This window comes from Acinonyx jubatus, chromosome A3 (genome assembly GCF_027475565.1).
Source record: "Acinonyx jubatus isolate Ajub_Pintada_27869175 chromosome A3, VMU_Ajub_asm_v1.0, whole genome shotgun sequence".
Taxonomy (NCBI): domain Eukaryota; kingdom Metazoa; phylum Chordata; class Mammalia; order Carnivora; family Felidae; genus Acinonyx; species Acinonyx jubatus.
The window spans coordinates 54,008,501-54,029,256 of record NC_069388.1 but is presented as its reverse complement, the minus strand read 5'-3'; the positions used below and the strand labels follow the sequence as shown (position 1 = coordinate 54,029,256).

The 20,756-nt window shown below is 49.1% G+C and overlaps 1 protein-coding gene across 2 annotated transcripts in view; it reads right to left on the bottom strand.

Moving 5' to 3' along the window:
• Positions 1-8,745: 8,745 nt before the first annotated feature.
• Positions 8,746-20,756, bottom strand: part of TGFBRAP1 (transforming growth factor beta receptor associated protein 1) — a 68,084-nt gene continuing 56,073 nt past the window's right edge. For both annotated transcript variants that reach the window (XM_053200367.1, XM_027069379.2), the window contains exons 8-12: positions 19,400-19,543; positions 17,304-17,447; positions 16,559-16,718; positions 13,060-13,493; positions 8,746-11,391 (exon numbers count right to left, since the gene is read on the bottom strand). In XM_053200367.1, the coding sequence (XP_053056342.1) occupies positions 11,215-11,391; positions 13,060-13,493; positions 16,559-16,718; positions 17,304-17,447; positions 19,400-19,543 (1,059 nt within the window). In that variant the 3' untranslated portion in view covers positions 8,746-11,214. The remainder of the gene's footprint in view (positions 11,392-13,059; positions 13,494-16,558; positions 16,719-17,303; positions 17,448-19,399; positions 19,544-20,756) is intronic.

Genomic DNA, 20,756 nt, shown 5'->3' with positions numbered 1-20,756 from the left:
CAATGTTTTATTAAATCACAAAGAGAGAGTCACTAACCTCGCCATAAAAGACAAACAAGACTGAACAATTTAAAAAATGCATATGGAAAAGTTGAAAACGGAGTTTGCTTTCAAAGTGTGAACAAAGGCAAGGGGGAAACATTATGGGAAACAGGAGGCTCTTTCTCCCCAATGTTTCCCACACTTTCTGGAATTTGCTGGGCCTCTCTGGAAGCGGTCAGTCCAGGCTACTCGGAGGGTTTCATCCCCCTTGTGGAGAGCCCTGGGGCTTCCAACATGCATCCACCTGAGACCTGCATGGTGGTTGGGGGAATTCTGGGTTCACTCAGGCCCAGTTGAGACTCCTGCCTTCTTCCCCATTCCTGACAGGGAGGATGTCCCATAATATTTTGTCACCTGGAGTTCGATCTCTGTTACACTTTGTGTGAGCCTCTTCTGCCTAGAGGTCCTCTTCATTCCCCGACCCTTTCTCTGGTTTTCTCCAATCTTTCTTTCTCCTTCTGACAGTACAATAGATACATATGGGTAAGCTTTCAACTAGATATGAGAGGATACTATTAAAGTTTAGATTTAGATTCTGTAAAAGAATGATATAGTCTCCATCCTAATGAATGAATGTTCGCTGGCCTTAAGGAAAGTTGTAAACATCATATCTACTAATTTTTTTTTCAATTGTAGATTTTTTATGGGGCACATGGGTGGCTCAGTTGGTTAAGTGTCCGACTTCGGCTCAAGTCATGATCTCATGGTTTGTGAGTTCAAGCCCCACGTCGGGCTCTGTGCTGACAGCTCAGAGCCTGGAGTCTGGTTCAGATTTTGTGTCTCTCTCTCCTTCTCTCTCCCTGCCCCTCCCTTACTAGTGCTCTGTCTCTCTCTCTTACAAAAATAAACTTTAAAAAAATCTCAATGATAGGTTTTTTATTTCAGTATAATTTGCTGCTTGTAGAGATGAAAACAGTAATTGAATTTTTTTACCCCAGCACAAAGAAAATTAAACATGTTCTAATCTTTTGTAATAAAAAAACCACAATTGTATTCATATGTAATAAATATAAAAAGTGTATATTTTCTTTTGCAAAGCTCAGATCATGCTATATATCACACTAAAAGTCTGTAGCCTGGTATTTTTGGTTAAAAAAAAATTTTTTTTTTGTTTTTGTGGGTTTTTTGAAGTGCTTTCTAGTGGCTGGAGATCTTCCATTGTGTGGATGCACCATAAACTAATTACCTGAAGTACTCCCTGTTTTTTGCATAATTTTTTTCTATTTTTCATTATTTTTTAAGAATGCTGTAATGAACATCCTTGGCATAAATTTCTCTGCCAAGCCACTGACTGTTTTCTTAAAATAAACTCGAAAAGTGGAACTGGTGGCTTTTGGGGCAATAATAATTTTTTTTTTTTTTTTTTTTTTTTTTTTTAGAAAGTCTATGGCAATTTACTCTCTCACCAGATGTACTTAAGAATTGCCAACAACTTGAGAAACTGCATGGGCAGGTCATAAAGCACTTCCCATTAACCACCAATGGCCCCTCCGCCAACAAGCTGGGCAGAGGCTCCTTTGGGCCTCACTTGGGTCATGAATTGGGGCATCAAGGTTTCTGGGAGAGAAAACACGCAGCCATTTTGACCAAGGAGGCATTATTCAAGAGCTCTGCACTTTTGCAAAGGCTAAGGCCAATGAATATATATTCACTAATTACATGTGGAAAGGTGTCCCAGAAATAACTGTTAAAGATATTATACCTCTCCGGGGTGCCTGGGTGGCTCAGTCGGTCGAGCATCCGACTTCGGCTCAGGTCATGATCTCGCGGTCCATGAGTTCGAGCCCCGCGTCAGGCTCTGTGCTGACAGCTCAGAGCCTGGAGCCTGCTTCGGAGTCTGTGTCTCCCTCTCGCTCTCTGCCCCTCCCCCACTCATGCTCTGTTTCTCTGTCAAAAATAAACATTAAAAAAAAAAAAAAGATATTACACCTCTCCAGAAACCAATTTGGGCTGACAGGATTATTTGTGGCAATCGCAGGCCAGCTTGAGTCAGCCAGACTCGAGACACCCTTTGAACACAGCAGAAGTCTGGCTGGCTGGTGGGCCGGGCCTAGGAAGCGTTTCCAGACCCTTCTGTTTTCCGTTTCTCACCTTTATACTCTCTAAGACAACCTTTTTTACCCTGCTGTTAGAAGCATATTAAGTGTTTAAGTTCAATTCTCTGAACTGAGAGGCAGAGTAGAATACAGTTGTGGCTGCCCCTGGTGGCCTAATCAAAAGGCAGTATTAAGCTCATCTCTTATTTTCTGTCTTCTGATGCTTTGCTGCCCGTGGAGAGGATGCCACTTTCAGGGCTAGTTAATTCCCAGAGGGAGTATACAGCTCGCCTACCAGTGCATCTCTTAGATACAAATCACCAATTCAGAGCCCACACCCACCACCTCCTCTCGGGCTCTCATGCTCTGGACCACTGTCCCCCTGCCCTGATCAGCCCAGCACCTGGGACCAGACATCCAGCCTCTATACCCCCGAGCCTGCTGAAATCCAAACTACCCGACCCTAAGCCTGTTTCCCCTGCCTGACCCATTCCTTCCCTGGGAGCCACAATAAAGACTCTTTAGTGCCCACAGTACCCACCCACGCACTCCTTGTACATCCTGACCAACGCTGGTGATTCCTCGTGTGACCCCTATGGCGTGGCATAGCCCCTCTTCCTGGGACCTGAATATAAAAATTATCTTTTCTTTCTTTTTTGTTTTTTAATTTTTTTTTAATGTTTATTTTTGAGAGAGAGACAGAGCACAAGTTGGGGAGGGGCACAGAGAGAGAGACACACACACAGAATCCGAAGCAGGCTCCTGGCTCTGAGCTGTCAGCACAGAGCCCGACGCGGGGCTCAAACTCACAGACTGAGAGATCATGACCTGAGCCGAAGTCGGTTGCTTCACCAGCTGAGCCACCCAGGCGTCCCCCAAACTATCTTTTCAATAGCAATCATCTCCTGGTCTGCCGGCTTTACCATACCTCAAATCTTCTGTCCATAGAGTATATTTTATTTTATTTTTCTAACGTTTATTTTTGAGAGCGAGAGCATGTGCACGCGTGAGAGGGGGAAGAGCAAAGGGCGGGGGAGACAGAGGATCTGAAGCGGGCTCTGCGATGACAGCGGAGAGCCCGATGCAGGGCTCCAACTCACAAACCGTGAGATCATGACCTGAGCCGAAATCGGACGCGCAACCCGCTGAGCCACCCAGTAGCCCCAATACACTACATTTTAAAACGAAGGATTCTCCAAATAAACTGGCTAAAACAATTTGTGTTGTCTTTTTGGTGGAGTCCCTTCCCCATCACTAGGAACTATGTGAAGATTAAGAGTTGGTGGTGGTTGGACAGTTGGTCTTCCCACAGCACAGTCACTTGTGTTTTTGCTTCTGCTGAGAAACGGGATGAAGCCTCAGCCCCCAGCCTCATCTGGCATCACCCCCTGCCTTCTCCCTGGGCTGCAAACTGAGTCTCTATTTTCAAGGGGCAATCATCCTCCCCACCTCCAGGCTTGGCTCTGCTCTTCCCTCTGCCAGCGCTGCCTTTCCTACCGAGGGCTCCTCGTCTGTGCCGTGGACCTGCACTGCCTCCTCTTGGCATTCATCCCACTGGGTCGTAATCTCCACGGTGAGCTCCGGCAGGCCTGAGACCGGATGTGTCTTTTTCGCTGTTTTATCCACAGCGCTTAGCACAATGCCTGGCACAGAGCGATCTTCCAACATGCGCTTGGGGGACGAATGAATGATTGAGTGTTATGAATGACGGAATCATGAATTGAGAAGGGAAAACTGCCCCCTCCCTCGGCATTAAATACAGTTCCCGGTAACGTGAGCCCTTTAGCCACTGCCTCCCTCTGTGGCAAGGTCGGTTCTACTTCTGCAGTTGCGTGAACAGGGTAGTAACTTCGAGTGAGTCACCACGGCTGTGACTGCCCCAGGAGGGATCACAGCTCCACACCGACGAGGGCCCTGGGCAGCTCCCGCGTCCTTCTGGCCCACTGCACGTGCGTGCAGGCACAGCCCGGCAGGTTGGGAATGGCTGACCTTCCCTGTCAGCTGCTAGGAAGCAGCTCATTTTCTGGTATTTGCACAAACACAAGGTATCTGGAAATAACACCAGTAGGTGCACAAATCGGAGTTTGGCACAGCCAAATGAATGTTGCTGACGTTCAAACTGTGTGAGATTAGTTACCGAAGCAGGGATCGTGCTCTCGCACTTGAGGTGTCGAGACACCCAGCCTTGCCCTGTGACGACATAACCTTCGCCGTGGATTACAACAACAGTCTGCAGTGCAGGCGCGGAAACATGCTAAAAGTCCCCAGCCCCAAGCCTCCTCACGGCAGCGGGAGCCTTGACCAACGGAAACAGGCTGGTTCCCATTTGCCGCGGCAGTTCCCCGGGTGCGTGTGTTTGGAGGCAGCAGGGAATACAGCCCTCACCATCCCAGGCCCAGACGCGTACTACACACCGCATGCTGTCTACACCCGTATGCTGTCGCTTTCTTGCTCTCCCAGGAAAGTGAGGAGGAGAGTGCCCCCCTTCCTTCCTACCCTGAGTTCAACTTCAGGCTCCACACTCCTGGGACCTACTTGAAGCAGGAACTGGAGCCATATTTGAACAACAGCCTAAGGGGCATGACCAGGAATCTGGGGGCAGGCATACCTCCTTCCCTCCCCAGAAGACGTTCCAGAGGTTTGTGTAAAGAGAGCTTGGAAAAATCATGGAAAACGAGCACATCTTCAATAGGAGGCCTGCTAGGGAAGCCCCCTTGCCCTCTGCCGGCCTGCTCGTCATAGGCTCTGGCTTCTAGGACAGCTGCTCTGGCTTTGGCCACTTTGTCACATAAGCTAGTCTGGGCCTTGGTTCTGAATCAAGCTTTACGCAGATTCTTGCAGGTGAACAGTGTCACCTCACGCTGGGGAAAGCTGCGTCGTTCCTTGTTGACCAAGATCTGTGTCGATTCTGAACCCATTTTCAAAGGACCCCACATATGGCCATTTGTGAGCTGTTTGTGGGTCTCTTTGAACCCAATGGAAGAGATCAGGACAATAAGTGGGTGACTTTTAGATGATTGGTACAGGGTTGTATCTTAGATGTGGATAAGAATGTATAAAATTGTTATTTTATATAGCAATTCTAATTTTATATAAAATACATATCACCAAATGGTCTATGTACGCACACTTCGTACAACTAAATATATGACTTAAAAGCCATTAAGCTGAGGATTATTCAGCCTTAAAAAGGAAGGAAACTGTGACACATGCTACATGGGGGAATTCTGAGGACATTATGCGAAGTGCAATAAACCAGCCACAAAAGGACAAATACTGTGATTCCACTTACACGAGGTCCCTGGTTGTCCAATTGACAGAGACAGGAAGTAGAATGGTGGTTCCCAGGGAGGGGGAGGGAGGACGGGGAGTTAGTGTTTAATGGAGACCGAGTTTCAGTCTAGGAAGAGCACAGTTGTAGAGATGGATGGCGAGTGCATCGTGAATGTATTTAATGCCACTGAACGGGTACACTGAAACATAATCAGTTAACACTGTGTTATGTGAATTTTACAACTAAAAATTCCAGGAGGGGTGCCTGGGTGGCTCAGTTGGTTGAGCAGCTGACTCTTGCTTTCAGCTGAGATCATGATCCTAGGGTCATGGGATCGAGCCCCATGGTGGGCTCTGCAATGAGCATGGAGCCTGCTTAAGATTCTCTCTCTGCCCCTCTCCCCTGCTCTCACTCTCTCTCTAAAAAAAAAAAATTTGGGGGGCGCCTGGGTGGCACAGTCGGTTAAGCGTCCGACTTCAGCCAGGTCACGATCTCGCAGTCCGTGAGTTCGAGCCCCACGTCGGGCTCTGGGCTGATGGCTCGGAGCCTGGAGCCTGTTTCCGATTCTGTGTCTCCCTCTCTCTCTGCCCCTCCCCTGTTCATGCTCTGTCTCTCTCTGTCCCAAAATTAAATAAAAAACGTTGAAAAAATAAATAAATAAATAAATAAATAAATAAATAAATAAAATTTTTTTAAATTTAAAAAAAGAAACGCAAAAATGACAAGAAGACTAGCACATGGAAAATGTATTTACATACAGCCATTTTAGTAACATGGTAACCTTTTTTTTTTTTATAGAAAATTGAGTTTGACTATCACATTAAAAAAGGGAATACATTCTTATAAATTAAATGAAAGAAAAAAAAATCAAATGCCTTTAGACGTGTATAGCAACTGGGGAAAAGCTAACTCTAAAAAAGCAAAAGTTTAGCATTCTGGTTTATTTATCAGCTTAAGTCAACAGTTGACCGTCGATGAGCGGTGCATTGAAAACCACTTGAGGAACAGATGTGGGGGTTGATACCACATTGATGGCAGAGGTGGGGGGGGCAGTCGCGTGTGTGGGTGGAAGAGGCAGAGGCCAGGAGGAGTCAGTCAGACGGGCACCACCCGTGCCATGGGCTGCGTCGTCACTGCTCATGTGCCTGTTGAGATGAGGTTAGGGACCTGCCTCCCGGCTTAGTTGGGGACACCACTGAAAAGCGGGTCAAGTGAGACAAATGGAAAACACTCGCTAGAGGAAGAGTACTGTTAACGGTGAACAGCCTGTGTTAACGGCACAGCCTGAGACCCCACAGCCTCTGGGGCAGCTCAAAGGCTGGACCGTACCTGCTCCGCTGCCGATTTCCCAAAGGGTCCTCGGATGCCACCCAGCTCCAACTCCAGTCTACCGATGACAACATCACGGTCTAGGGGATGTGACTGGCCCAGGACCACAGCTGAGTGTCGGAGCCTGACGAGACCCAGGCTCCCCTGCGTCCAGTGGTGACATTTTCCTTCGGAACCACACCTGGCCTGTTGACTTGTATATGCTGCTTTGTAGCCCCAGCTTGCCACACGTCTCATTTAGCTAATTTACGGCTCCGGACTGCAGACTGAATTATAGCTATTTGTTTCCCTTCCCTGGCTGCAGTGCAAGCTAACGAAAAGCAGGCTTCATTAATTCCAGTGCTTATCACCGAGCAAGGTATTAACAAGCGTTTAGATGATGCTCCAGCCATTTAGTGTTTTTGAGAAGGTGAAAGGGCCTCTGGTCCATATGGTCTAGCTTCTCGTACATTTTCCTTTCAGACGCAGAGGCTGACAGACCTGCCAGGAGCAAATGGGGGTGGTAGTTGGTATTTAATTAATCTAACACGAGTCACAGCCCATTTCACGAAGTCAGGCGCCAGTCTTTGCCTCTACCAACAGTCACATTTAGGACATCAACTCACGCTCTCTCTCTCAGCCACTTGGCCTTGCGATGTTCTTGTAGGCAGTGGGAATCTACCACTTCTCCCTTTCCAGGTAGGTTTGTAAGCCTAAGCATGCTCTCCTCTACTCTTTAATACGCTAATGAGCCCACAGGATACCAATAATACAGAAATAAGAAAAGGATCTTAAACTTGCTGCTTTATGACTTTCCGAAAGCAGTGACATCACTGTGTGAATACTACAGTCAAGGCTGGCTGGGTTGCGGGTTCTCGTGGCTTGAGAAGCACCAGGCGGGGATCTCTGCCGGCAGAGACTTGAACTCTAGCTGGCTGGACTTGTCGTCCCAAGAAAATCATCCCACCAACCTGTGCCTCAGTGTCTCCAGCCTGAGATGCGGATGATTTGACACCTCCCCTCTACTGTCACCCACACGTACGTGGAATTTACCAGCTGGAATGGCATGCGGTACAGGGTTAGAGCACTCAGGGACGATCAGCTGTGTTAACACAGCCTCTCCTCAGGGCTCACACAGCACCTATGATGAAAAAGGAAACACGGTAGGGGCGCCTACGTGGCTTAGTTAAGCGTCTGACTCTTGATTTGAACTCAGGTCATGATATCGCGGTTGTGGGATCAAGCCTGGTGTTAAGCCCTGCGCTGAGTGTGGAGCCTGCTTGGGATTCTCTCTCTGCCCCTCCCCTGCTTGTGCTCTCTCTCTCAAAATAAGTAAATAAACATTAAAGAAAAAAAAAAGAAATATGGGAATATGCTGTGAAATTCATTTGACAGGGTTTCTCGAAGACTTGCTGTGAACAAGGATGAAGTAAAATTTTAAAGGTGAGACAAACAAAAAAGTTCTACTCCTTGAATATGTTCAGAGTTAGAAATCCACCGGCAACAGGTCTACTTAAAGGGCACTTGGCTGAAAGGTGAAGTATGTGGGAAGTTGCCAGAAGTCTCCTTGGCTAAATTCCTCAGGGTATGATTGATCTAAAGGTAACAGATGTCAAGGAGCACCTTGAGAATATGCAGCAGATAAATACAGAAGAGGACCCTTTAAAACTCAGTAAAGTGGTAACGGGGCACCTGGGTGGCTCAGTCAGTTAAGCGACTGATTTTGGCTCAGGTCATGATCTTGCAGTTTGTGGGTTCGAGCCCCGCTTGGGACTTTGTGATGACAGTGGGGAGCCTGCTTGGCATTCTCTCTCCCTCTGTCTCCACCCTCGTGCACTCTCTCTCTCTCAAAATAAATACACTTAAAAAACATTTCAAAAGTTATAAAATTTAGTAACGTGATAACAAAGAATTTCAGAGGTGGCCAATGCAAGTCCTCTGCAGGTGCAGGTAGGAGCCACGAGGTACGGATGAGTAACTTCCGGAACTCCTTGGACTAGGTATTGCACCAAGTGGAAAGCACCACTTCACCGAGATAATTTTTATTAAAAAAAAAAAAAAAAAAAAAAAATTACAGAAAGAACAAAGAATTAAAAGAATTTTAATAAAATCAACAAGTTTACATTTGTACATCTTGTGTATTTGGGACCCGACCAGGGGTGAAGGATAAAGTTGCAAGGACAAAAGTTTCCGTAGGAGAGCAAGCGAAAAGCAAGGGCTACCCTCGTTGTGCGACGGGCATGGGTTTGATGGTGTGACCCCATGGCCTCCTGAGCTGCTCTGCACTCACCAAGGTCATGGGCAGGAGGCATCCTGCTCTGAGCTCAGGCCCAATGCTCCACACCCTACAGGACACGCCCATATGAACACCTGCGGGGCAACAGCAGAGAAACAGTTCATAAAATCTAACAGTATTGCCCCTCAAATATTAATGCCAACTGGGTTCGGCTCATGCTGTTTTAACTAGAATGGTTACACAGAACCTAATGAGGGGAGAAAAGGGCTGAGCAATGTTCTAATTGTTCCACTCAATGGCACAGTCACAAAACAGCAGGCCTTTAGAAAGAACTATGTCTTTTAAAAATCTGATTTGCAAAAAAGGGCCCGTGGACGTCAGAGAAAGAGGAGAACGAGGTACGGTTCTGAACACAGGAGGCCACTCAGCTTTAATCCCCGTCATTCTAAAGGATGAGAAACATTTCAAAAAAAACCGACCAGTGTTCGGAGAGAGCGGAGACTAGTGTCCCCAAGTTAGGAATGAGCAATCACAAGGTGCTCTCAAGATTTTACCCACGTCGTGTCCAGCGAAACAGCGCTTTCGGAAGCGTGACACGGTACGTGCTAGGGGCTTGTTCTTGGAGGCATAAACACGAGCTCGTGAGTTGTAACCATAACGTGCACAGTAATATGACCATCCTGGAACAGTCATCCACAGGGTCAAGCTGTCAAACTCATGACCGGACTTGGGCTTCATCCCCACGTAAGCAGTGTGTGGCTGAGTTGCAAGAGTTTCTTCATTTATTCTTTAGACGGAGACACAGGGAAGAATGCGGAGGCGCCTTTGCTTTCTTGGGCCACTCGGAATCACAGAAGGACGAAGAATACTGACCATTACTAGTACAGGAGAGCACTGTTCAGACAATGGACAAGGAGCGCTTCACCCCCGCTCTGTGAGGCCCGGGCCGACGGAGAGAGGCTCTGTTCCAGGGTCCTCTCCTGTGACACACGAGCTAATGCTTGTTTCCCTAATGCTACAGCAGGGGGTACAAGTGTCTAGTGTTAGTTCTTAATAGAATCATTAATCCCAACGATGAAATTCAAAACAGGGCAGCGAAGGAGGGACGGCTTCGGCTCCTCCACGACGTTAGGCGGAGACACAAAATGACTCAGTCTGTGGTGAACAAGAGGGACTCCTCCTGTGAGTTCAGGAAACCTCAGAGCAGGCGTGTAAAGTGCTGGGAGGTAAGGCAGCCTGACTGGACTTCCTCATCGGGGTGTGCAGAAGCACCCGGCAGGAAAGATGACAGACATCTCGGTCATCGGGGAAGGCAGCTGTCACCGCTGCCCGTCCTGCTGAGGGTGTGAGGTTAAAACTGGCCTCTCCTGAAATTCTGCTCGGCTTGTGCTCGTAACGTTTCCCTTTTAATTTCCCGAGTGTTCAGTAGGAGGTACATTTTAACAAGGAAAAAAAAAAAAATGTCCCTAACGGATATGACGGATGAATTTCTAAACAAGAGAAAAACTGCAGAGATGACAGAACTTCAAATAAAACTTTTTAGTCAAACATGTCAATTGCGGAGTTTCAAACTGGCAGGTGTTGTGACAGTACAGGGACCAAAACCTGGGCCCTCACCTGCCACAGGTCTCCCGTCCACTGTCCTCTTACAGATGGGGCGAGCGGCTTCTCTCTTGGGGCTACACCGTTTTCCGACAGGTCCTCACTGGCGAGGCAGCCAGAAGTGTACAAATTCCCCCGAAAGGGGGTGCTCGGGCAAACAAGGCAGAATCCTTTAGGGGTTGAGAGTCACACGGGAAGTAGAAAGAACAAAAAGATTTCCCCAAGGTCAGCTAAGGGCAAAGGCGGAGCCCACGAGGTAATCCTGGAAACAGACAGCCCCCCTCCCCCCCAACCCCTGCTCGCAACCGTGCGGCTCCTCACCCTGCCAAGCGAGCTTTTCATCCCTGTGCCACCCTGGAGCACGTTCCCAGTGCAAATGCACATCTGGAGACTAGGGCACCGGAGTGGGGGAATCCAGGATGTCCACACTGCAGAGAGAAGGCTCATTTTTCTCTCAAAGTAGGCATTCGTTTTGGATTACAAAGTACCGGGACGGGTGAAGCCTAACATGTCTCTATTTGTGGGATTTTCCATTTACATTCAATGTAGAGTGGTCAGCAGTGAAGAGCCCCTGTTTCACGCTGACCGACGTCTCCCCAGCACCCAGATGTCACCCCTTCGTCCTGGCTGGCACAAGTGCAGCGGCTTCTGCTCTCTGCACCCAGCAGGCTTGGTAAAGAGCTCAGGGTCCTTCTCATGCCCTCGGGTGGGCCTCCTCAAGTCCGTGCGCCAGGGCCGGGGGGGCTGGGGTTCGTGTGTCTGCCGGCAGCACAGTGGGTGTGGACGAGACCACCATTTGGATACCTAACAAACACGGGCTCACGAAAGGGATTTTGGCACATCTGGCAGAGCTTTTTGTCCGAAAGCCGAACTGAGATTCCCTTCAACTTCATCTGCAAAAAAAAGACCGAGGACACTGTCAGCTAGAGTTATACCAGTTTTTCAGAGTGGACGTGCGTTACCCCATGGATGATTGTTACTCATGAGGATTGCTTTAACGTCCATTTCTTTGAACAGAGTATTAGTGGAGGGGCACCTGTGTGGCTCAGTCGGTTAAGCATCTGACTTCGGCTCAGATCACGATCTCACAGTTTGCGAGTTTGAGCCCCATATCGGGCTCGGTGCTGGCAGTGCAAAGCCCGCTTTAGATCCTCTGCCACCCGCCTCAAAAATCATAAACATTAAAAAAAAACAAAAAAAACCCACCAGAATATTAGAGGTGAAAATAAACAAAAACGTCCCTAGGAACCAGAGAGATAAAAAAAAAAAATGCTACAAAACTGCTTTCTTATTTTATGAAAGTAACTGCTGCTCGCCGGCCACGGGCATTTCTAAACAGGCCCTCTCTCAAACGTTCTCTGAGCTCTGTGTTTGAGCCAACGCCTGTTGGAAAGTCATGTCATGTTAGAGCTGAATAAAGCTGTGTAAATCATCCAATTCCTTGGCCCTCTCATTTGCAAACAGGGAATGTTAGGAGGCACAAATAAGGGACTCCATCAAAGCCATATGGTTCATTCATGGCACACTCCTGCCTGGTCCTAGAAAACATAATTTCATTTGTTTAAAGGCAGCAAACAAAACCGGGCTGTAACCCCCTCAGTTCTGCGAGGTAAAAAGCCTTTTTGCACCGTTCACTGGTGTCAACCCAGGCAACTCTGCCTACCAGCAGGACCAATTACCAATTCAGTGAATTCACCCTGTACTCATTAGTTTCATCAGTCACTCAACAAACACTTATTAAACACTTTTGAGATGCCAGGCTTGGCTCTAGGGATACTGAGATACACAGATGAAGTTCTGTGCCCTCAAAGAACCCAGGGTCTAATGGTGAAGGGAGACAATTATGAATGCATGCCGGAATGTGCGGTGGGCGAAGGAGGGGAGTTATCTGCTTGAAGGGATATGAAGGTTTCACAAAGGAAAAAATACTGAGGCTGGGTTTTGAGTAGGCGTTCACCAGGCATAAAAGGAAAGGTTAGGACCATCTCAGGAGGCACCGCAGGTACGAAGCCTGTATGTATGAAGCAACCTATCACATCTGGGAGATTCCACATGTCCTGGGAAGCAGCAATAGACGGAAAGGGCCAGACCAAAGGAGAGGAGATGGAACCCTCCAGGCCTCAACTCCTCTACTGGGGACTCACGAAGGCTTCCACGGGGGAGGAACACATCGGGTTCCTGCTCTGGAAAGATCCCCCTGCCGGCTGCATAGAGTGTGGGTCTCACAAGAGAGAAGTCTCCAGAAAGGGATATAAACTGGGGACTGTCGGGGACGGAACGTTTGTATCCCCCTCTCCCAGCCCTTTCCTATGCAGAAGTTCTAATTTTCAATGTGATGTACTGGGGGCCTTTGGGAGGTGACAGAGGTTGGGTGAGGTCATGAGGGTGGGGCTCCCAGGACGGGATTCGGGCCGTGACAGGAAGATGTGTCCTGCTGGTGGGAATGCAAACTCTTGCAGCTGCTCTGGAAAACGGTATGGAGCTTCCTCAAGAGTGCAAGAACAATTCCCACACGGTCCGCTATTCCACTTGTGGGCGTTTCTCTGAAGCCCGGCTCTCACCTTGTCATACTTGTAGATCAGGTTTTCGGACTTGGCCAGGCCGAGGGCCACCTGAGTGGTCCTCCGGGCATGCACGCTGTCCCTGACGGCCCCGGTCAGGAACGGGCGCAGGAGCTGCACCGACCAGGTGCCCGGCAGCAGCTGCAGGACGCGGGCGGCGTCGAACTCGGCCGCGTGGTGGTTCAGGAGGTCCGTGGCGGCCACGGCCAGCTCGGGCACGGAGGGGCCGGGCTGGAGATACATGGCCAGCAGCGTGTGGAAGAGCCGCTGCCGGTACGGTGGGTCTCTGCCCTCAGAGCGCCACAGGCAGTAGTCCTCAGCCGCCGAGAAGTCCTGCAGCTCGTGCACCAGGATGCGCAGGGCCTCCTCGTGCTCCTCCAGCTTGCCGTGCAGGATGGCGCTCTCCATGGGGAGGCCGGCGCCCCGGACTCTATCTGTGCGGCAGCAGCCAGCGGTTAGAGCCAGCCCCGGCTTGCCCCCAACCCCCGGGTGCTCTCAGCCTAAGAAGGGGTAAAGGGGAGCCGGCCACCTAGACGGTTCACACGAGGCCTGCCTGTACCTCCGTGCTGCAGATCTGGCGTCCCCGAAGGGGAGGCCGGACCCTACTTATAGGTAGAGCCTAACGGCAGAATACGTTATTTTTCATAATGCTTAGCGGCTGAAGGAAACAAATGACCTGTCATCTCAGCGGGCCCTGGTCAAACGGGATATCACGGCTTCAGGCTTCTAATTAATCCAGCACTGTTCCCAGTTTCCCAGTACGGGATCTTCGACCACAGTGGAAAGGCACTACGCTGACTTACGTTCTGACAAGAACCCCGCCCTGCCAAAAACGTGTGGCGAGCCCCTTTCTTCCAACTGAAAATACAGTTCACAGAAAGGAGTATGGGTCCCTCTTGTTAACCATCCATATCGACATTACTCTAAAGCTGTTGTGTCTCCTGCAATTTAAGGTGCCAGGCTATGAGCAACACGACACCACCACAGAAAGTTCTGACCGAGGCCCTGCCCGCAGCGGGCTGTGTCTCACTGGTAGAGGCCCCTTGTTTTCCGCTCCCTCGGCAACCGAGGAAGGTAACGTCAGATCTCTTCCTGCTGTAGAAGGATGTTCGAGGGACAGCTCCTATTTCAGAGGCCAACATTAATACTGGAATTCTGGGCATTCGGACTTAGGAGCGTGGCCACACTCCGGCCTGAGGCTCACGGCAGACACCCGCAGCAAACGGCTGGTTCCACAACATGTGTCACCTACAGCACTAAACACAGAAGCTGCAACGTGTATCCTTGTCATCCTCACAAGGAAAGGTCACCAAATAATTGCTAAGTGGCAACCACATGTAGGGCACGGGAGAGGCGCAGATTGGTTGAGAAAAGACCACGGCAGTGACTGCACTTTCCACATCTATCATCCCGTTTGTATTTGATTCTCGGCCACCCCGGGCGGGCAGGCTGCACAAGAAATGCTACTACAACGTGCCCAGGCTGACGCTGCCGAAGTCACCTAACGAGGGCAAAGAGTGAGTCTCTCAGCTTCCAGTGTTTTCCACAGTGCCCTGGCGGACACCCCCTTTCCTGCAAGCTCCCCAGTCTTATCTGCAGGCCCTGGCTTATCTCTGTGACTGCTCAAACAGCACCTTCTCCGTGCTCCCTCCCCTCCACCCCACGCAGAGCTGCTATCGGCCGCTATGTGCATGCTCATTAAACTGAAGGCCAGAACCGAGTCACATCCACCTTTATATCCTCGGTGCAGCGTCTGATACTCTACACATGCTCACAAACGTTAGCTGACCGAGAACCTGATCAACAAACCCATGACTAGCGTGAGATTTGCACAAAGAGACTTGTAAAGCATGAAGCATGACGGACGTCAGGGGTGACAGTAAAACTGTTTAACAACCATACAGCATGGGCACCGCCCCAAAAGCACGGACAGCGGCCGTGAGGGACCAGGGTGGCTGGCGAGCACCACGGCTGAAGGTCAGCCCCGGTGCAAACACAGGCCACAACGAGTTTCTGTGGTTCATGTGAGGTGGCAACCACCCCAGTCCACGCTCTGGACCTACTGTCCGTGAGCTGTGTGACCTGAGGCAAGTTGGGTAACTTCTCTAAGCTTTGACACCCCTGTAAAAACAATAGTAAAACTAATTTTTAAAAATAGGACTTATTTCAGAGGGTCGTTGTGGAGAGCGTCCTAATGCACGCTAAGCATTGTGACCTGGGCCTGGTGTATACAGTCAGTCCTCATTATTCAGATTCTGTATTCGTGAATTTGCCTACTCACCAAAATTTATCTGTAACCCCAAAGTCAGCAGTTGTGGTGCTTCTACACTCATTTGCGGACATGCACAGGGTGGCACAAAATTCGAGCCACCTGACACGCATATTCCCAGCCAAGGGCCCATAAGGTGATGCTCTGCCTTACTGTTGAAGCCCTCATTCAGTAAACGGTCCTCTCCATGGTGTATGCAGTGCCACGATTTTTGCGTTTTTCTGCTTTTTGTTGGTAATTTTGCCATTTAGAATGGGCCCCAAGCACAGTGCCCAAGTGGGGCCTACCGTTTCCAAGCACAGGAGGGCTGCGACGTGCCTTCCAGAAAAAATGTGTGTATTCAATGAGCTTCGTTCAAGCCTGAGCTAGAGTTCTGTTGGCCTTGAGTTCAATGTTAATGAATCAACAATACCTATTAAATGAGGTGTCTTTAAACAGAAGCACTCATAAAACAAGGTTATGTACTGATCAGTTGACAAAAATGTGAGCAGAGGTTTGCAGGAAGCTGACCCTGTATTTCCTGAATAGCACTGTTCAGGATTCAGTAATTTAATGTCTGTGGAGACTTTATAGAACATAACTACAGCGAATAATGAGAATCAACTGTAGTTATGGTCAAAAAACACTGCACATTTAAGGAGAAATACATTACTAATCCCAGTAAGGACCAATCTGAAAACTCTACTATGTCAAGCACATCGAGAATCTAGTTCATTCTACCAGGTGCAAGCACTATGCTGCTTTGTGGCACTTTACGCAACACAAAAACAGTGGGCTCTGCACCCCAAGGAAATGAAAACCAGGCTCCCATCCAAGACACCTGTGGCTCAGAGCTCACGGTTTGGAGCCTCGAGAAATCTGAGTGGGCTGCTGGGGGCGGTGCTAGCTGGCACAGCCTCGCCCAAACGCTGGTGCCATCAGAAGGAACTGAGAATCAAGCGGGCCGAAGAGGAATAAGGCAGTCTAGTGAAGGTAGGCTCGACAGACAAGCGGCCTTCCAACCCCCGCCCCTCCCCGCCACCGGCAGCTTTGTGTCCCTGGCTAAAGGGCCAATGTCCCTTTCTAGAAGGTGGAGGCCTGAGAGGCTTCGCCCCACCCTCCAAGACGGCTGACTTTGTGCCAGAAGAGGCCCAAGGAATCGCCCTATCAAAACGAGGAGCTATGGCAGAGCCTTCATCTGTGCCTGCCAAGGTGAGCAGGTCAAGGAGAGGCTGGCGGGATGCTGCTCACCTATCAGGAAGTGGACTCGGTACAAGTCAGACTTCTGGAGCAGGTGTTGCAGCTTCGCCTGAGTCTCCGTCGCTTCCGCACCCTTGCTGTTGGCGCCGGGCCTCTGCTGCAGCACCTCGTCCAGGTAGAGGAGCGCCAGGTGTGTGTGGTACTCTTCCTTCTGCGGGAGATGACGGCGTTGGCAGGCTGGAAGCCGGAGCGCTCCCAGCCAGCGGGCGCTCCCGACACCAGGCCTGCGCCCAGGCGAGCCAGGGCAGGGGCTCGAGGGCACTGAACGGGACATATTTGTTGGATGGGAAACATCTCAGAAACCGCCAATACGGGGAAGGCAGACTTAAACTCTGCGAGCAAAATATAAAAGGGTCACTTCTCATCTGAGAAGGGCCACGGGATTTAGGCATTTCCCAAAAAAGGTACGGCTCCTCTCATTTCCCTTGAGGATAGTAACAAAGAAGGAAAGGAGACAAAAAAATAGGAGCTGGATGGATACAAGATGGAGGGCAAAGAAAAGGCGACATGCCTCTCCTTCATTAGCCTCCGGGCCTCTAGACCATCCACGAGCACGGACTGAGCATCCAGGGAGCAGGGCATTTAAACTATTACGTTAGAACACCGAAAACATCTACATTTAAGATATTACATTAGAACCATCTGCCAACACGCTTTCCGGTCAAATTCTCTCTCTTAAGTTACTACTAGGACATGGCAGCCCTGCTCGTGGTAGTCCAAGTTCAAAAGCGCTCACCTGCAGTCTCCTGTCTATGACCAGATGTTCCAGATACTTAACAAGGGCTTTAGGGTATTTCTTAAGGCAAGTGATAATGCTGTCGGGATTAAAACTGTTCTGCTGTTCATCCAAAGGTCTCCTGGTGAAAACTTGAACTCCAACCTGAAAGGAGAATAGTAATTTAGCTATTTCCTTCTCCGGATGCCATCTTATGTTTATTCTAATCGATGGACATTTATGTCTGGGGAAAACTGTTGTCAAAAACACGGAGATACAGCAACACAGTATGGGGTGGGGCACTGGCAAAGTCCAAAGAGCACGGCACAAAGACGGGAAACCTCATACACCTCATCGGAATTTCTCCTAAAAGGGTCAGAAATTAGGGGCGCCTGGGTGGCTCCGTCGGCTGAACGTTTGACTTCAGCTCAGGTCATGATCTCACAGTTCGTGAGTTTGAGCCCCGCATTGGGCTCTGTGCTGACAGCTCGGAGCCTTGGAGCTGCTTCAGATCCTGTGTCTCCCTCTCTCTGCCCTACCCTACTTGCGCTCTGTCTCCCTCTCTCAAAAAAATAAACATAAAAGAAAAAAAATTTAAAGGCGAGAAATTAAAGAATGAAACATTAATTAACCAGAGAGGCACCAACTCTGTAATATTAAGGCGATCTGCAGACAAGGATGGTCACTTGCTGGCCAGTAAGTGAAAGAACAAATACAGTACTGAACGTTCAGTAAACTCAGTTCTCTGCACACAGGGATCCACTATGTGGATCATCTGTGTAGATCCAAGGCCCGTCCCTGAGCAAGTTTCCAGACGGCCTTCCTGTGCCTGTTGAATGGAGCTCCCTGTGGCAATTCCATCTTCAACAGAAACGCTAATGGGTCAGGTAGGCAAGTAAAGGCATGCTATACTTCTCCTGGGCATTCTATCACACACATGTGAGCACACACACACGAGAAATACAGCACAGAAATACAGCACCGCTCTCCTGAGTGTGAAGTCTGAGTTCTATAAGCCTGGATTTGTGTCTGTGCTGTACCAACTATTCGACCTTGGGGAAGTTTCTAGAGCTGAGCTTTGCTCTCCTCGTAATTCCCCCTTGTGGCGTTGTTGTGGCATTTGAAAGAAATGATACAGGTCGAGTGGCTGGCTCATCACCAGGCACACAGACTCCTGGGAATGACTTGCTGATACCATCTATTAGCATTGGGAGGAGCCCAAAGCTTTCAACCGTTTTGGATCCATGTTGCAGGTGTGCCTGAGTGCGTCAGGGTATGTTGTAGGTGTGTGTGCACAGAGGCCAAGTAAAGATGGAGTTAAAAGCACGTGAAGCCCATGGGCTCAGACCTCCCAGTTCAGAGAGTACCATGGAGAACATACCCCAGCTCGGATTTCTCAAAGGCAGATGTGACATGCAGAAAACTCTACGTTTAAGACGAAGGTCCCGAGTCAGGAAGCTAAGTTTCTCTCCTCCAAGGGGAACTGAGGAAATGTGTGTTTTTAACGGTGACGGCTGAGATGCTATCTCTTTTCCAGTCCTCCAGCGGCTTCACAGAGGAGTCCTGGGCTTATACGCTACTCCCCCCACGCCCTGCAGCCAGCAGGAGTTTCCTCGGGGTGCTTCCTCACTGCTGCCCTTCCTCAGCCTCCAAGATGGCAAGTCCTGAGCAGGGCTCCCTCCTACCTCCACAGCCACGATTGCCACGCCAGGGGGTGCGGCACAGAGACAGGACAAGGGTCTGCCTGGTGTGGCCCAGGCGGGGTACCACGCCCTGCAAGGCGACCATCTGATCCTGCGCCAGCCCACAGAAATCAGAAGGGTCACACTTGGTCAGGCATGGGGGTTCACACACACGTTTTTCAGAAGATGCGAAGGAACCCCGGCCACGCTTTCTGCTTTTCTATAGAAGGGGCCTGCCCCACACTGATGTGCGGAACAGTGTATCTCAGAAGTGCTGAAATGCAGAACTTCCTAAGACTGGGCATTCCAAAGGCTCAAGATGAGCCATTAGAAGGGGAGGAACAACATGGACGGTTGTTGTTAAAATCAATCATTTAAAATCACTCTCCCCACCCCCGCCCCCCTCCCCCCCCAATGCATTTATGAAGCACAAACCTCCTCACTTTTCTGCAGGACCCAATCAGCGTACTTCCACACGAGTTCCTGGTCTAAGCTATAGGTAAGGAAATCAACGACATATTCGTATAGGTCTGAGCGAGTGGAGTCGTGAATGTCCCCGTTCACAATGTTCACCCATAACTGGAAAGGAGTAAAGAACAAAAAGAAACGGAAGGTTACATACCTTTCAGAATTACCTACGGAAGGGCACACGTTTACTTATTTGGCCTTTGGATCCTTTAAAGTAGTAGGACAAATTTTAAACTTTGAAGGCCTAAACGAATTTTAAGTTTTTCAGAGGAATAAAGCAATACAGAAGACGGGGTCCCGGACATCAAGAAAATAAAGCACCAAATTCTTTTTCTTTCCTTTCTAATGAGATCATAGTAATGCGAATAGTAAACACAATAGGTGGAAAGATGTAGATGTATTAAAAATGTTTCTTCATGAGATAAAACGATCACTGACAGCATCTTGATGCAGACGAAACTTACCTGCCTCCGTCGGCGGGGCTGTTTCCACCCTCCCCACCACGGGGATCCTGGACTTGACGTCCTTTGTGGACCAGGAGGGTCAGACACTGTGCTTTCAAAAATACCGGTGATTCTGTCCCTTAGTGCTCTGTCTTGTGCACAGGGGCTCATGACAGCTGCTAATAATAAAAGTCCCTTGCTATTTCATCCAGAAACTTCCCTGCTGTGTAAACCAAAGCTTACTTTCGGAAACCCGGGATGAGGCTGCATCACAAGGGAGTGGAAGAGATGACGGAGGCCCCTCAGCCTGTGCCGCATCTCCTGGACCTCACCCACCTGCCCAGTGCGCCGTACTTCAGGACCACACCACCCGCAAGAGGCCCAAGAAGCAGGGCTGCTGGTGTAGACTGTACTTCTGATATTAGCATATGAACCTTTCTTATGGTCCCAGTTTCTTCCACACTGTATTCCTCAAACCAAATAACCTAATCACACATACACGGAAACGTGTCATTTTCTTCACAGTAGAGTTCTGCCGTATATAAAGATTTATTTCGTATCACTTGGATTTTGCAAACCCCACTCTATAGCCCCGCTGTTATTATTAGACTGCCATCAAGCTATAATTCTTACAGCCATGTGTTTTACAATATAAAAACGTTATTCTTGACGCCCGAATCTACTCTTGGCCATTGGGTGTGTTGATAGAAACCTTTTTTTTTTTTTTTTTTTTTTTTAACCTCATCTGCCATCAGGTTAATGACAGTGATTGCATGTGTAGCTTTGCCAAAGTCATAGGGCTGACATTAGCCTGGGGAATACTGCCAATGTTCTTGGCCACTCTCAAAACAACAGAAAAAGAATGATACCAGTGCATACCA